The sequence below is a fragment of the Cavia porcellus genome, unplaced genomic scaffold, assembly GCF_034190915.1.
Source record: "Cavia porcellus strain 051 isolate PalLab524CR breed Dunkin Hartley unplaced genomic scaffold, mCavPor4.1 scaffold_22, whole genome shotgun sequence".
Classification (NCBI taxonomy): Eukaryota; Metazoa; Chordata; class Mammalia; order Rodentia; family Caviidae; genus Cavia; species Cavia porcellus.
In genome coordinates, this window is record NW_026947505.1 from 49027790 (window position 1) to 49043817 (window position 16028).

General features: G+C 34.0%; 1 protein-coding gene across 8 annotated transcripts in view; it reads right to left on the reverse strand.

Annotated features, from left to right (window-relative positions):
- Window positions 1-16028, reverse strand: part of Ube3d (ubiquitin protein ligase E3D) — a 134967-nt gene that overhangs the window by 95456 nt on the left and 23483 nt on the right. For all 8 annotated transcript variants that reach the window (XM_063233159.1, XM_063233157.1, XM_013158110.3 and 5 more), the window contains exons 5-6: window positions 6772-6841; window positions 193-262 (exon numbers count right to left, since the gene is read on the reverse strand). In XM_063233159.1, the coding sequence (XP_063089229.1) occupies window positions 193-262; window positions 6772-6841 (140 nt within the window). The remainder of the gene's footprint in view (window positions 1-192; window positions 263-6771; window positions 6842-16028) is intronic.

Here is a 16028-nt window from a genome sequence, read left to right on the forward strand (position 1 = left end):
TACCATTATATAAGCAAAACATAAATAAAACCTCAACCTGTTCATCTATGTGGTTTGGTTCAATTACCTAAAAGCGCTTCTCGAAAGTTTTTTCTCCTTTCTAAATAGAGTTATAAGTAAAAATGAATCCCCCACAAACTGTACTACTTTTCTACATTTGAAATTATAAAATAAACAATTTGTTATTTGTACCTTGGTATGATAGAAAAACTTCTCTCAGATGGCTGAATAATCACCTCTGTCATATAAAACTTAGTGGTTTCTAGAAACAAAAAGGAAAACAATTAAGACTCTTCTTTCCAATATACTACTTAAAAATGTATGAGTACATGTTTATAGTATATAATGTTTGTTTGCACACATCATGTGGAGCTAGTGTATGTGTGCAACACACCCTAATTCCTTTTTTCACACCCTTTCCCTCCCTTTTCTTCTGCCTCCCTCCATCTTTTGATCTAACAACTATTTTTTTTTTATTGTAGGTATGTGGGCTCTATCATGAAACCACAAATCAAATACTCAATGTACTGATGAAATTAATAGTTAATAAGCATTTCCAAAACCTTTGTTTCAAAGAGAGCACTGATGACTACAAGGGCATCGGTCCAAGGCACCAGACAGCACTGTGTCTGTTTGGAAATTCATGCTCAAAGTGAATGTGAAACGCAAGAATCTCTTTACTTACATGTAGGGTCATAAATATGAGCCGCATCAGAGTCTTAACCCATTTATGTAGAAATTAGGATTAGATCTCCTTATTTCTATAGAACAACAGTGAATTTCTTCATTTATATAAAAAATGAGTCACTGAAAAAGGCTTTTTAGTTAAAACTCACTAACTGTATTAATGTATAAGTCTCACTAAATCTGGCTATCAAATTACTTAGTTTACATAAAAGTTTAAACAATACAGTATATAATTAGTAGACATTAATATAAACACAGCTATCTTGTTTTTTTCAAACTCTATTAAAATATTTAATCTCTACATCCCCAGTAGCAAAAAACAGAAAAGATTTAATCTCATTATTACTAAAAGGAAAGTCAAATCTTTTTTTACGATTAAACAAAATATTTTAAGTGATAAGGTATTGTACTAGATATGCTTATAAAAATGTTTATTCTCTTTCTAAGGAACCATCATTGGTGAATTATCCCAGTCTTTGTCAGAAAATTTATTTATTTTTGCCTTCTTTGCTGAAGCATATTTTCCTTTGACATAAAATTCTAGGGCACTCATTGACAGTGTCATTCCAGTGCCTTCATATCACCATTACTTCTGCTCCTTTAAGGATATCTGCCATTTTTCTTCAGCTGCTTTTAATATTTTCTCATTGCTTTCTTTCTGCAGATTTACTCTGAGTACTAGGTATGTATTTCTTTTTATTTATCTCACTGAATTAGAATTCACTGCACTTCTTGAATCTGCAGCTTGTTATTCATTACTTTTGTAAAATTTATAACAATTACCTGCTCAAATGTGACCCATGTCCTATTTATCTCTTTTATTTGAGGAAGTCTCATTAAACACATGTCAGATGGTCTCTTCTGGATTCCAGGCGTATTCTATATTTTTTAATTTTTTTTTAATCTGTACACTGGATAACGGACTTTTTTAATCTTCTATTCATTGATTCTTTCTTCAGATTATACCTAATATGCTGTTAAACTACCCTGTGAATTTTTAATTTCAATTATAACCTGTGATGTTCACTGATTGTGATAACTTGAGTAAGAGAAACTCAAGTGAACTGGCTCAGTAATTCTGTACTCTGAGATGTGGAAGACCCAGCCTAGGGCAGCTTGTCACAGGGAAAATGAAGAAGGATAGATCTCTTTCTGATTCTTTAGAGGAGCTCCAGTGTTCAGCTTTCCCTTGGATGGTATCTAACTTTGAGCATAGACTCATCAGTCTCCTGACATGGGCTCTCACCTGACACTATAGTGAGCCCCAGACCTCCCACTGGATCCTTCTCTCTAGCCTGCAGAAAGAACTCTCTGTACTCTTCCTCATCTCTTCTGTGGGTGACCAATGTAAGTCAATCTTGTAAATTCTTATACTTATGTACAGCATGTATTCTATCTGTTTCTCTAGTAAACACTGATACATAATATATTATTTTTAGAAATTCTACTGTATCTTTTTCCAAATGTACTCAGTGCTAAAGTTTTCTTTTTTTGTTTGGCTCTCTTCAAGTCTTTTCTATTGTTAATAGACTAAGTATGGTTGGTTTATAGTTTATATACCATAATTTCACTAAAAAGCCTGTTTCCACTGTCAGCTGTTGTTAGTTCTTGTTAATGAAAATCTCTTTAACTTGTGTGCCTACCTATCTTTAGCTGTGTGTTGAACACTACTTGTGGGAATGATAACTTTTACGACAAAAGTGTTTCCTCCCAGAGGTGACCTGCATTAGACTTTGTCAAGGCACATGTCCAGTCAATGTACACTTCACTAAGTTCAAGACTTGAAATTCCCTAAAGTCCCCAAGGATTAGTATCCATTTATAATCTTACAGGGCTCTCCACTTGATTCCCTGCCCTTTTAGAATTTGGGATACTTTTGTAAAGACAGGGTTTTCCCTTCTCGTGGAAGTTTTCTTTTTTGTCCTTCTCATAGCAATAAAAACAAATCTCTAACTACAAAGTTAGCAAACTGTAGGAAAAATCTAATTTGCATTACACGTGATGCTTACTTGCTTTTGTGGTAATTACTCATCCGTTTTCCGCTTTGCCCACTCGTGCTTCCTGCTTATGTGTTCCAGTTACCAGTGTCTTTCACTTCAGCTTGTAATGTTATTTCCAAGTATTTATCTAGAAATATCCTCATTTTGCCTTTGTTTAAAGGCAAATTTTACTGGCTATACACTTCTGGTTGACAGGTCTTTTGTCCTCAGTACTTACATATTTTATTTGTGCCTTCTACAGGTCAGTATTTCCATGAGAAATCTACCTTATTTGTATCATGAAATCCCTATATACAATATTTTGTTTTGTTTTCTTGCTACTTTCAAGGGTCTCTCTTCCTCTTTGATTTTCAACAGTTTAACTGCTTAGAGTTCACTGAAATTCTTAGCTCTGAAAAAAATATTTTTAATTAAATTGGATAAGATTTTAGTCAATTTTTTTCTACAAATTTATTTCCGGCTCTTTTCTCCTCATCTTCTAAAAATCCACTTGTACGTCTGAGGAAAGACTTCACATTGTCCCACAAATGTGGGTTTTGTTCCTTTTACTTCAGATTATATCTACCGGGTTCTTTGGATTTGCTTATTTGTATTAATCTACAAGTGCAATTTTTAAAAAATTTTCTGTCATATGAAGTCTACACTTAAATCATATAGTGAATTATTTTTAGTTACGATGTGCTTCAATCTGAAATTACCAATTTGTTATTTCTTTGAAGTTTCCAATTTATTGACATTTGCTATTTGTTCACTCAAAGGTTTTTTGTCTTAATATTTTGCCATATTTATAGTAACTACTTCCAGATATTCATTTAAATCCATATTGTCTAAATCCATACTTAACACCTGTTTATTGAGTCCTTTTAGTTTCTTAAATATGAATCACTCTTGTTTCTTTGCATGTCTGATAAAGTAAAACACTATATGTACAACTCTAGATTTTTATTTTCTTTTCGATGAAGGTTGTAGATTTAGTATACTAGCCAACTAACTTACATTGTGAAATCTGTCGGGGGGGGGGGCCGGGGATTTAGCTCAGTGGCATAAGCGCCTGCCTTGCAAGCAGGCAGTCATGAGTTCAATCCCCGGTACCGATAAAAAGGAAAAATACAAAAGAAAAAAAAAAAAATCTGTCTCTCCCCCATAGCATGCAGTCATTGATATCTCTGCTCAGTTTTATTCTGTTCATCCTGGTTCCCTACAGCATCTACCACACCTGCATAGTTTAGCTGTTGGCAAATCATTTGGGAGAGATGTTCTATATAACTACCCAAGCCAGTGACTTCTTACAAAAATGACTTTCTACAGCCCAAGTTATATGCGGAGTGAGAAAAGCAGTCAAAAGCAAAGTAAATTCAGAGGTCTCCCTAACCTTTCAGGCTCTCTGGCATTTTTGGCAGTAAAAATATTTTTGATGCTAATTCTGTACTTGCTTTTTGTGGGCTGGAACTGTCAATTTTCTTAATAACATCATTTTAAGAACTAGAGTCCTATTAATTTACTTTTAGAGTAGATGGGTATATAGCTCCTAGGCAACACAGTCACTTATATTGACTCATATCCTTATATTACATCATAACTTTGTTTAAATGATATCCAGAATTTGTATTACTATCATCAAAATGATACCTTTCTTCCTTTTGTTTTTCCTGTAATGAATAGTTGTTTTCCCTTTTTCATTTGTTTTCCGAGAACCTCCACCTAATTCCTCCCAAATGATGTCCCAAGAGTGTTTTCTTACATGCAGACATGACAGAATTTACCAATTCCACCTCATTAATGAAAAAGTCTTCCCTACAATCTTCCTTCTCCTTGCTTCAGTCCAAGCTGCTTTTCTCTAAATCAGAGCCCAACTCACACACTTGACCTTTTCCACCTTGGTTTTGTTTTGCATAACCAGTTTTCTGTCACCTCTAAATTATATTAATGATATAGATACATACATACATTTAGGATTCCTAAGTAAAATATGCTCTTGTGGTCTATATTTGAAATTTCAAAAGTATACCTATTAACTTTTTTTTGACTAGTGATTTGACTGTGTATAGAATTCTGGGCTGTAACTTGATCACAAATTATGAAGGCATTACTTCATTAGTTTTCAGTTCTACTGTTAAGTTTAATATTATTCTAATTCGTAATTCATTGTACGCTAACTGCTTTTTCCCATCTGGAAAATGTATCGTTGAGATTGTGAAACTATTCCATTTTATCCCTCAATTAATTATAATGGGTACTTAGTGATTCCTTTCCATTAAGAAACTGAAGCTCTAGCTCTCAAAAACAGTCATGTGAAGTGCTTTTCCTAGTTTTGTCTTTAGTCATTTCCTACATCCTGTTGTCTCCATTTCCACTAGGATTGCTAAGCACTAAAATAAGAGATAAGCAAAATGGACCATGCCTCTATCATTAGGAAACTTAAATGATGATATATAGTTTATATATACTTCTTTCCTAATTTGCCCTCTCTGACTTTTGGTATAATTTTAGGGTACTTCCTTAATTTTATCTCGTAGTAAAATACTTTGATATTTTCAGCCACCACATTTTTAATTTTATGTCCTTTAGTTATAAAACTTACCTTGTTTCATCTCTCCAAGGATCTTGTTTTCTTGTACTCTTTACCTAATTTGTTTCTTCTTAGAGTTTCTATTCTATTTTCCTGATTGATAATTTATTTCCCTCAATCTCTTTTATACTGGGAATTTCCAATAATGCTGTATTTGGTTTTTTAGAAATACATTAACATTTAAATGTAAGGCAATGAAATTTTGAGAAGAAGCTCTTAGGTGTAGGTACATGGTTTGCTGACTACAGGATAACTGAATATAAATTCTTGAACAACATAAAACCCTTTTTAGTTTCATGACCCCTAAGAATCAGTGTCTGTCTTTTTTCCTATTGGTATTCTTTCATTAGTAAAAGAAAAGGTACTCCAATCCTGTCCTGAGGATTGCATAAGCAGACTGACAAAAGAGAAAGGAAACTTAAGAATCTAGTATCTCCATATATAGACTGCGAACTAATGATCCTGCTTGCAGCTCTTTGCTTTCAAATTCAGACCCATTCTACAGTTCTACAAGGGATACTGGCTCAGTCCTCATCCAGATGACCTCATCTAGATGGCCAAGTGTGTTTCAAACAGCTTGCTCACATCTCCTATTAATATGACTGTGATTTCCTCCTCATTTGTCTTTTTTTTGGATATACACCTATGTTTTTATTCCTTAACTAGCATTTTAACTGGGCTTCAGGGAGGAGAGAAAAGGATTTTTAAACTAGTCCACCTTATTTAATTTGAAACTTTAAATTTCTAAGGTGTTGCTTAAGGGGTTTGTTTTCATTCTCCAAAACTGTAATAAGGATAGCATCCCCACCACTGCTCAGTCTTCCTTTTGGCTCCTTCTGAGCAAAACTATTTGTAAGATTTTGATGATTTGCAAAACATACAAAATAACACCATCTGCTTTCCCTTAAATCAACAGCTTCACTTAAATTATACTTTCTAATTAATTATATTAAAAGTGATTTTTCATCACCCACAAAACTAACACAGCATATGGTAGCTCTCTAGACATTATAAACTATATCTTTAAACAATGTTTTAATTATCAGGATTTTCATTATTATATTTTAAAGTAGTATAACAGAGAGTTTACAGAAAATACGGTTAACATCACTAGGAAAAGAACACAAAATAATGTATAAAACTTCGAATGTATTTTCTTCCATTTCAACAGGTCCTCTGCAACCTCTTGTCCTAAAATAGAGTCCTAAGGCAGATGGCAGCCAAGCACAGTAACTTCTCCATCTCTAGGAATGACAGAAACAAACTGAAACTTTATAGTATTGCTTTCTACTACAAAGAGGACATGAAACATTGAAAATAACCCAATTTCTCAGTGCTTGAAAATCAATGCAAAATACACAAATGCTTTGGCATGACATATTAATTGGTTTCTAGTTTTAAAAAGCATCAATCCTATAAAATATTAATAATCTTTCACACTTAATTACTATGAAATCTCCTTCTGTCTTTAGATAAGGAAGTAATCACTTCAGCTTTACATTATGAAATTCTTACCTGATGACACAGTCGCTCCCAATACTACCTTGCAACGCTTACAAATTACCTTGGTATTTGCTTTTGGTTCCTGTAGAACAGAAAAAATGTCATTTAAATGTCATTCAGCTTTTCTTAAAAGGAATATATAATTTTAACACAGTCTCCAGAGTATACATTGAACTTTACATTTTATTCTGCCCTCTGCTAAATACTGGGAATATGTGTAGCTTGTATGCATAATTCACATACATAGAGATCATCTTTTTTCCTTGTCTTACGACATAATAATGCACTGATTGACTTTTCTAAACTAGCCATTTATTGATACTGATTTCCACAAATGTAATTTATTTTTCTAAAAAGCGCTTGCAAATATCCCTATAATTTAGAGCAGGGAGATGGTAGGTGACAAAGGCAAAGGGAGTTAATTACTTACCCCAACTCTTACACAGAGAAAACATAAAAATCATACCTTAAAATCATATTATTTTGATTCCTAATCCAGTACAATGTATATAAAATAACCCATAACTTATAGCCAACGATATTTCAGAAGTTAAAATATCTAACTTGTTCATATAATTTACTTCTCATATTTAAAATATGCTCTATAACTCAAAAACAGTGTTCAGATTCTGAAATACTGTTAGGCTTCAAAAGTTCAAAGTTCTAAATTCATTATGTAGGATTTGGATTAAAACAGATAGCATTCACCTAATTCTTAAACAATGAATGCCTCTTTTCAAATTCAGAGTCACAAGTTTGTTAAACCAATACAACATTCCTCTCAAACTTATTTGCTGCCATAAAGAAGCAGGCAGGGAAAAAGAAGTCCTGCACTCCGGAGGCCACTCCCCAGGCAACTCCAGAACACAGTATGGAGTGAAGGCCAGTGAATTTCTGATGGAGGATTAGCATATGCATTAATCTATAAAATAAGTTTTAAGTGATTGGTATAAGTCTGAATGTATTTTCCTTTTGCATAATTTTTTCCCGAAAAGTGGCATAAAATGCACATTGAAACTTAGTGCCATGGACAGGTTAGTATTAAATAGAGCCAATATTTAAATCTGATATTCTGCACAAAAGCTTATCTTCATAGGCACTAAGTACTTTGCAAGATATACACCATTAATTCATGGCGTAAATTCCATTACTTATAGCCAGCAATTAAAAAAATGAAATCGAAAAGAAAATATGACTGTATTTTAAAGGTATTTTAAAGAAACTTTAACTTTTGGTGTGTGTATATATGTGTGTGCATATGTATGTATGCATGTGTGTTTGTGTGATCAGATCTTTATGTAAAAACTATATATCCTCTTTTAGTAAAAAGTCAAAAAACCAAAAGCAACTGTGCAACTTATATTTGGGTTTTTCTTTTTAGCGCAATCTCAATACCATATTACTTGCAAAATTCCATAAACGCCCCATGGCTCTTCCCTATAGGAAGAACTCCTGCGAATCCCTTCAATATGCTGAATTAACCTTCAAGAGTATACAAATTTATTCCATTTTCCCCTAGGCTAGCTGGAGGATTTGTACAGAATTTTCAGTCTTTCTCTAAAAGTCTCTGCTGAGCGAACAAGCAAATAAGGCTCTCATCTGGCTCAAACATTTGTCCAGGCACACACAAACCACAAACTGTGCCATCTCTGACTATTGCTCTGAGAAACATAACATCATTTTACTCAGCACATCACAGATAGCAGGTAACAGAACCCAACCAAGGTGACTGACTGGATGGCATCATTCCTATCAGAGAAAACAGACACAGAAACCAAGAAAGAAACCAATTTGCTCAGGCTATGAAGAAGGGAGCTAAGACAGCAGATACACAGTACTCAGTCGTAGAAGTTGACATGGCACTTTCTTACTCTTTTCCGGTAAAAGACATCTATTTGGCCCCAAATTGATAGTCTTTTCTAAAAATAATAGTTTTTACATTTGAATTTAATCATATGCATTAAATCTTACCAAAAACTAAGAGTATATTTTTTTAGTAGAATAGGGTATTAGAATAACAAAACTTTCAAAGAAATGGTTTTTTATTCAAAGTCAAAAAAAATTTTGTTAGGTGCCCTATGATACATTTTATTTATAATTGTCTCCAAAGAATATTTCACATACTTTCATACAAAGAGGAAAAAATTTTTCTTTTTCTTTTCTTTCTTTTCTTCTTCTTTTTTTTTTTTTTTTTTTTTTTTTTTTTTTTTTTTTTTTTTTTTTGTTGTTGTTCTGTAAAATGATATTCTACAGACTAAAACTGGCAACAGAATACAGCCTCTTCAGGATCTGGAATCAAGACATCTGAAAAACAACTTGGTAAAAAAAAAGCAAAAACAAACACACACACACACACACACACACACAAAGAGAAGATCTCTAGAAATCTGAAGGAAGCTGTCAAGAGAATTAGAAACTACAGAGATACTGGAGAAATGGTGCAAAAGACAGAGAAAAGAATGAAACAGTCCAGAAACACTGGCTCGCAAGGAGGGGAACTATCCTCACTAACACAAAATAAGCCAGGAGAGCAGTCCCAAGAAGCATCAACAAACCAGGCCAACTGTGACAGGCTCAAGAAAAGCCAATGGTTATTGTAAATCACAAAGATAGTATGGGGTTTTACTCCAAAAGTGGCTCCTTCAAGGTGGGCCAGAGTTGGAGAAGATATCCAGTACAGTGTGCATCATATGTGAGTGTTTAATACATTTATAATGCGACCATCTTTCCATGTCTGGCTGACAAGCACTTCTGAAGATCTGGTGATACATGCAAGATTGTCCCATTGAATGGTACGGGGCAGTCATGCATAGATCAACAAGCCAGCAAAGAGGTGTTAATTAGGAAAGGGGTCAAATGTTTAAGAATGAGCTATAGAAAAAAATATACTTCTGGGTTTCTGGAAGTGACTGGATTGATAGTGCCAGAAGTAACAGCTAAAAAAAGGGTACAGGCTAGACATAAACCACCTGAGACACTTAAGCTCCAGCCAGGAAGGACATGGGGTTCCACTGCGATGACAAGCTGAACAATGAGACAACACCCAGGATTTGGAGGCAGATTTATTTACACTGATGGGTACTGATTGGAATCATTTCCAAAATACCAAGCTCTGATATCTGGTGATCTAGGGCTTACATGGGATAAGTACATAGTCATTTGGGGATTGGTTAACACAATGTGCAGCACTGTGACCAGCTACTTCTAAGTGACAGAAGCAACTAGAACTGGAGCAGGAATTATTACCTGGGCAATTAAGAAACTCAAGTATACTGCTGGGACAGGAATACATTTTCTGTTAAATCACCCCTGAAATGGAAAAACCAGGCCTCTTATTTCAGCTTCATTTCAGAGGGGGCTGGGCCTGAAAGTGCTGGCATTAAATCCAGCAGACTTCTAGACACACTCTCCACCCCGTACTGCTGCCTATATCTGACACACAGCTCATTGGTCTGTTTTCCGTACCTGCCAACATGATCACGGATACACCTCAGCTTGGCAGCTGCTATAGCCTGGATACATGGGCAGAGGGAGCCCTGGAGCAGAATGGAGGACAGCCAGCTAACCCATGGGCTATAAATCTAAGTGGAGAAAGCCTTGATTTGGGGTAAATGCAGGGAAATGAAAAATGGGAGGGACTGGACACCACAGACAGACACCACTGACTGACCACACCCAGCAGAAGGTGGCACAAGTTTCACCATTCATGTATAAAAAGTGTGAGTCTGGAAATAAATATGTCTGCCTAGTGACTCAATAGCCTTCTACCATAGCTGGTGGGCTGGAATGCTACATATTTTGAAAGTAAGAAACATTCATTCAAAAAGAAGAGGATTTATTTTTGGACTCATTTCTCCTTTTTTTTTTTAAATTGGTTTTTGAAGTTTTGGGGTTTTTCTTTGTCTTTTTTTCATTTTAAATCATTTTGCTCTGTCATCTTTTTCTTATTTGTTCTTTTCTGTTACTTTTATCTAATTCTATTAATTTTCTAATATTCCTTAATAAGATTCATTATCTTACTTTTTCTTATTGTTCTTTATTTTTCAAATTTTACTTCATTTTTCATCTCTCTTGTCCTCCGTATTTACTAGTAAGTTTTATGAATATTTACATATTTAGCTGATTCTATGCTATTATTGTTGAATTCTTATCTATTGTTAGTGGTAGTTACAGTTGGTTCATTCAGTAGACATTTACTGTATGACAACATTTAGTTTATCTTTGTGTCTGTATTATAAATTTCTTTTTGGGGGTTGGGGATATAGCTCAGCAGCACAGAGCCTGCCCAGCAAGCATGAAGTCATGAGTTCGATCTCCAGTACTAAATAAATAAATAAATAAATACTTTTTATTCTTAAGGCTAGTACAAGGGTAGCTTTTATTGGTTCTTATGGTATATCAATACTCGAATTTTCTGTCTATATTATTGTTGCTGATTTTTTTGTTGCTATTGCCAGGGTGGCAAAGTTGTTACTAACTGGTTTTTACTTCATGCCAATATCTGTTTCTCTTTGTATCATCAACAATACTGTGTTTCTTTTCCTGAGAACTAGTACACAATCAATTATAATACACCTCTCTCTCCCCCAAATTAACAGAGGAGATCAGATGTTGGGACAGAGGCAAAAGCCTATAAGATTAGCCAAGGATAAAGTACCACTAGAAAGTAGATGCTGGCAAAGAGATCTCCATACTATACATACAATAACTTGTTTCCAGTATAGTAGATCTGGAACCGTCGGTGCATATACACAGACACACACACACACACACACACACACACACCCCATGAGAAAACAAGGCAACGAAATGCTCCCAAAAATTTGCACTCCCCCAAAACTGATCAATAAGGAACCAATTGGAAGAAAATAAAAAGCCAAACAGCTGAATTAATATGGAAATGATTTTTAATTTTTTTTTTGTCTTTTTCGTTTTTATCGGTACCAGGGATCGAACTCACGACTGCCTGCTTGCAAGGCAGGTGCTTTATGCCGCTGAGCTAAATCCCCAGCCCCTGGAAATGATTTTTAAAAGACAACCAAAAAAGCAGTAAGATGCTCCCTGAACTCAAAGATGATATAAATAAATGGATAATTGACATAATAAAATGATCAGTGAACATACAAGAGACGTAATAAAAACTACCCAAACAACAAAATGTTACAAACATAAATGACAATTTTAGCAAAAAATTAGAGAAAGAAGTATGAAAAGGTACTAAACAGAAATATCAGAAATAAAAAAGTTTAGTGCAAGTATGGGCAGTAGAAGTGATCAATATGAGAATAGAGTGGCTAAATTAGAAGATAGGGCTGAGGCAGGTGACCTTATATCGATACACTTTAAAACTTAAGAGAACAAGGAAACTGAAACCAACAGCCACCAGATGACACAAAGCATACAAATCTGAATTAGAATTAGTGAAAAATCAAAAGGCAGCACAAATGGCATGAAAATCCTATTTAAAGAAAACTTTCCAAGCAATGGGGAAACAGTTTAATATGCACATAAGCAAGGCATATATAATCCCAAATAGCCATGATCAGAAAAGAAATTCTCCATGAAACACATAAAATCTCAGAAGTCCAACATAAGAACAGAATCTTAAAGCTACAAGAGAAAAACAAGAAATCACTTATAGAAGTAAACCTATTAGAATTATAGCAACTTTTCAACATAAACAATAAAGGGCAGAAGAATTTGAAGTGTTTCAAGCTCAAAAATAAAATCATATAAAACTTCCAACCCAGATTAATATATCCTGCAAAACTATCTTTCAAAATTGATGTTTTCAAAATTGAGGTTTTCAATGACAAAGAGTACCTAAAGAAATTAATGACCCCAAAACCAGTATTCCCAAAATTACGAAAGGTATCCTAGAAAGAAACAATGAAGCCAATAATGTATATTAAAAAAAAAAAAAAAAAAAAGCTTAATGGAATGAATACACAAGGGAATGTGAGCAGGTAGCCAGAAAAGGAGAAGGGAAGATGATAAGTCAGCACAGGAAACTAACACAATGACAGAAATTAAGTCATAACACTCAAAAGTGTAAACCTCCAAATCAAAAGACACCAATCAGCAGATCACATAAAGCTAAAACCCAACAGTAAGCTATATATAAAAACATATTTACTACAAAGTTAAATTCATAGACAAAAAAAAGCATGAAAAATAGTATCCCATACAATAGGAAGTAGAAAAAAATCACAAGTAGCTATCTTATTTTAAATGAAAGTGGACTTCAAAACTAATCAGAAGAGACAAGAAAAGATACTGGTTAATGGATTAAACCAACAGGAAGAGTAACAATTATAAATATATATGCAATAAATCCTGGCACACTCAACCTCAAAAAAACCCAGCTGGACAAAAAGTTCATATAAACATCAACATCACTATAGTGGGGAATATCAATATCTAATTACTACAAATAGATTGCATTACACAGAAATATCATCAAAGAAATATTACAGTTGAACCACAACAAATGAACTTAACAGATATGAATAAATTGTCCCACCAATCAACAATAGAATTCAGGGCAACCCACTCGGAATCCCTTCTGTCTTTCTCTCAGACAGGTTTCTTTCTCTCAATAAATATTTCTGCTCTTAACTTCTGTTGTTCCTAAAACTCATTCTTTGATTCTAGAGAATGCAAACTCATATCAGACATACAGCAGGTTGGAAATTTATTTCCCCTATATCATTTGAAGTCTCCCACCAAGATTATTGGATGGAGTAAGAGTTTGCTTTTGTGTCATAGACTCTGAACTGGGACTCATTTAGGTAAAAAATTTTTATGCTTCAAATTTTGTTCTGTCTTTGTCAGTTGCTTATAATTATTTGTGATAATTGCTTGTGATTTGCCCATTGTTTTTAAATGCCTTGTCTCTTAAAGTAATGATAAATCTAAGTTAAAACATGGGAAAGTTATAAGGTTATGATATTTCTTTAATAAGACATTTTTATTATTTTGTTCTTGTACATGTTGCATTTAAATGAGTTGTTAAATTTACTGGTCCTTGCTTGACTCTATTCAGATAATAGCACTAGAGAAAATAATATTACAACACGCCTAGCAGACTTTAATATAAACTTCTGTAAAATCGTTCTTAAATGGAATCTAGCACAGGCTTAGAAAATATACATACCTACAATAAAATCCTTCCACCGTTTAAATGGCGTTAGGCTAGTGGCCAACCTTGAAATCTTGGAAGACAGGTTTCACCAAGACAGATTGGCTCTGATCCCCCTCGACACTTTAGAGGAAAGGTCAAGCCTGTGTTGCTTTGACTTCCTTTCTTTGGCTTTACTTCTACTTATTTCCCCACTTTGTACTTTCCTTATGGAGGCACAGAAAATCAGAAAGAACTCTAGATTGTTCCAACCTTTTCGTCCTAAATTGAGCCCACAGAAAATGAGCACTTGCTAACCCCGAAGACCAGGAAGTCATCTTAGATGAGGGACACATAACCCATCTCTGGATCAGATGAGATATTTGACTGTGCTCATCCAGGAGAACATACATAGAAGTCATGGCCCAGCTTAGCGTTCTGGGTCACAATCTTCTTCAGAGATTGAACCTAAGACACAGTGGGGAGAACCCACTTTCGTGTGACAAGCTATTCCCAAAAGCAGCACATTACAGGACCTAAACATTTAGTCTAAGGAGGCTCTCCAAACTTTCAAGTTGTGAACTTTAAAACCTTTATTATAAATTTATAGAGCAGTAGGTAATGATCTTGCTCAGGCTTTTAACTATCCCTTATATGACTCTGATGAATGGTGGATACTCTGCCAGCTAATTAATTGCTTCTGTAGCAGCTGCCACCCTTAAAAGCAAAGAACAGATTTCCCCAGCATCTGTCTGGTGAATCACAATTGGAATAGACAAAAAAATTCCAGTGGCCAATGGAATCAATGAAATGTTGATCAGACAGACAATTGGATTTCTTTCTAGAGACTGACTTTTATCTGGGCCAATAGAAACTGAGAACAATTTAGAGTTCCTGGCCAGGGTAACTCTCTGGTGGACACCCAGAGATTCTTCAGTGAACATTTGCTCATGATCACTGAATATCTTCACTTATCTATCAACTTTGGTTCTCTGCTAGTAGGCTAGGAACTCTAATCTTTAAAATAGAAAAAAGAAAAAGAAATTAACAACACAATTCATATTCTTTACAGCAGCATATGGACATATCTCCAAAACAGACCATAAGTTACCCCATAAAGCATGCTTAAATCAATTTAAAAGAATCAAAATTATCCCATACATATTATCAGATAACACAACAATAAAACTAGAAATTAATAGGAAAAGAAACCCCAGAAATTAGGCAAATATATGGAGATTAAACAATTTACTCCTAAATAAACAATGGGTCACAGAAAAAAAAAAATCAAAGAAGCAATTAGTTCCTAGAATTGAAGGATAATGCCAGTATAATATAGCACAATATATAGGACACAATGAAAGCAATATTCATAGGGACATTAACAGCTGTGAATGCCCACATCAGAAAAAAAAGGGGCAAGTTCAAATAACTAATCTAATTATGTATCTCAAGGTCCTAGAAATATAAGAATTCAAATCTTAAGTAAAAGGAAGAAAATTATAAAGATCAAAGCAGAAATTAATGAAACTGAAACTAAAAAGTAATGCAAAGAAGGAACAAAAGAATAACCAAATAGCAAACCTCTGACCAATCTCATCACAAAAAGGGCTCATATCAATCCAATTAGAAAGAAACAAGATGCAACCATAGCAGACACCACTGAAATCCAGAAGATCATTAGTAACTTCTTCAGAAACTTGTATTCCAATAAAGTAGAGAATACAGACAAAATGGACAGATATGAATTATTGGAAAAAAACCAAAAAATAATTGCAATGACCCTAAATAATCCAAGAGCATGGAATAAAATTAAGGCAGTAATAACAATGAAAAAAAAAAAACCCTATCAACCGAGAAAAGCCTAGGTCTTGATGAATTCACCACTGAATTCTACAAAAACTTCAGGAAAGATTTAATGCCAATGCTCCTCAAACACTTGGGGTATAACACTAATTTTATCTTCCAGGTACAGAAACATCAGACCCACATTTGTTCTTCAGAATGTTTCTAATGGAAAAATTATTAATTTCAATTTTGTGAGTTTTATTATATTAAACATTGAGTACTTAAAAGGAAAAAAAAATCACAAAAATATTTAATTTTTAATATTTATTGACTGTATAAAAACATCAAAATTTTCAACATT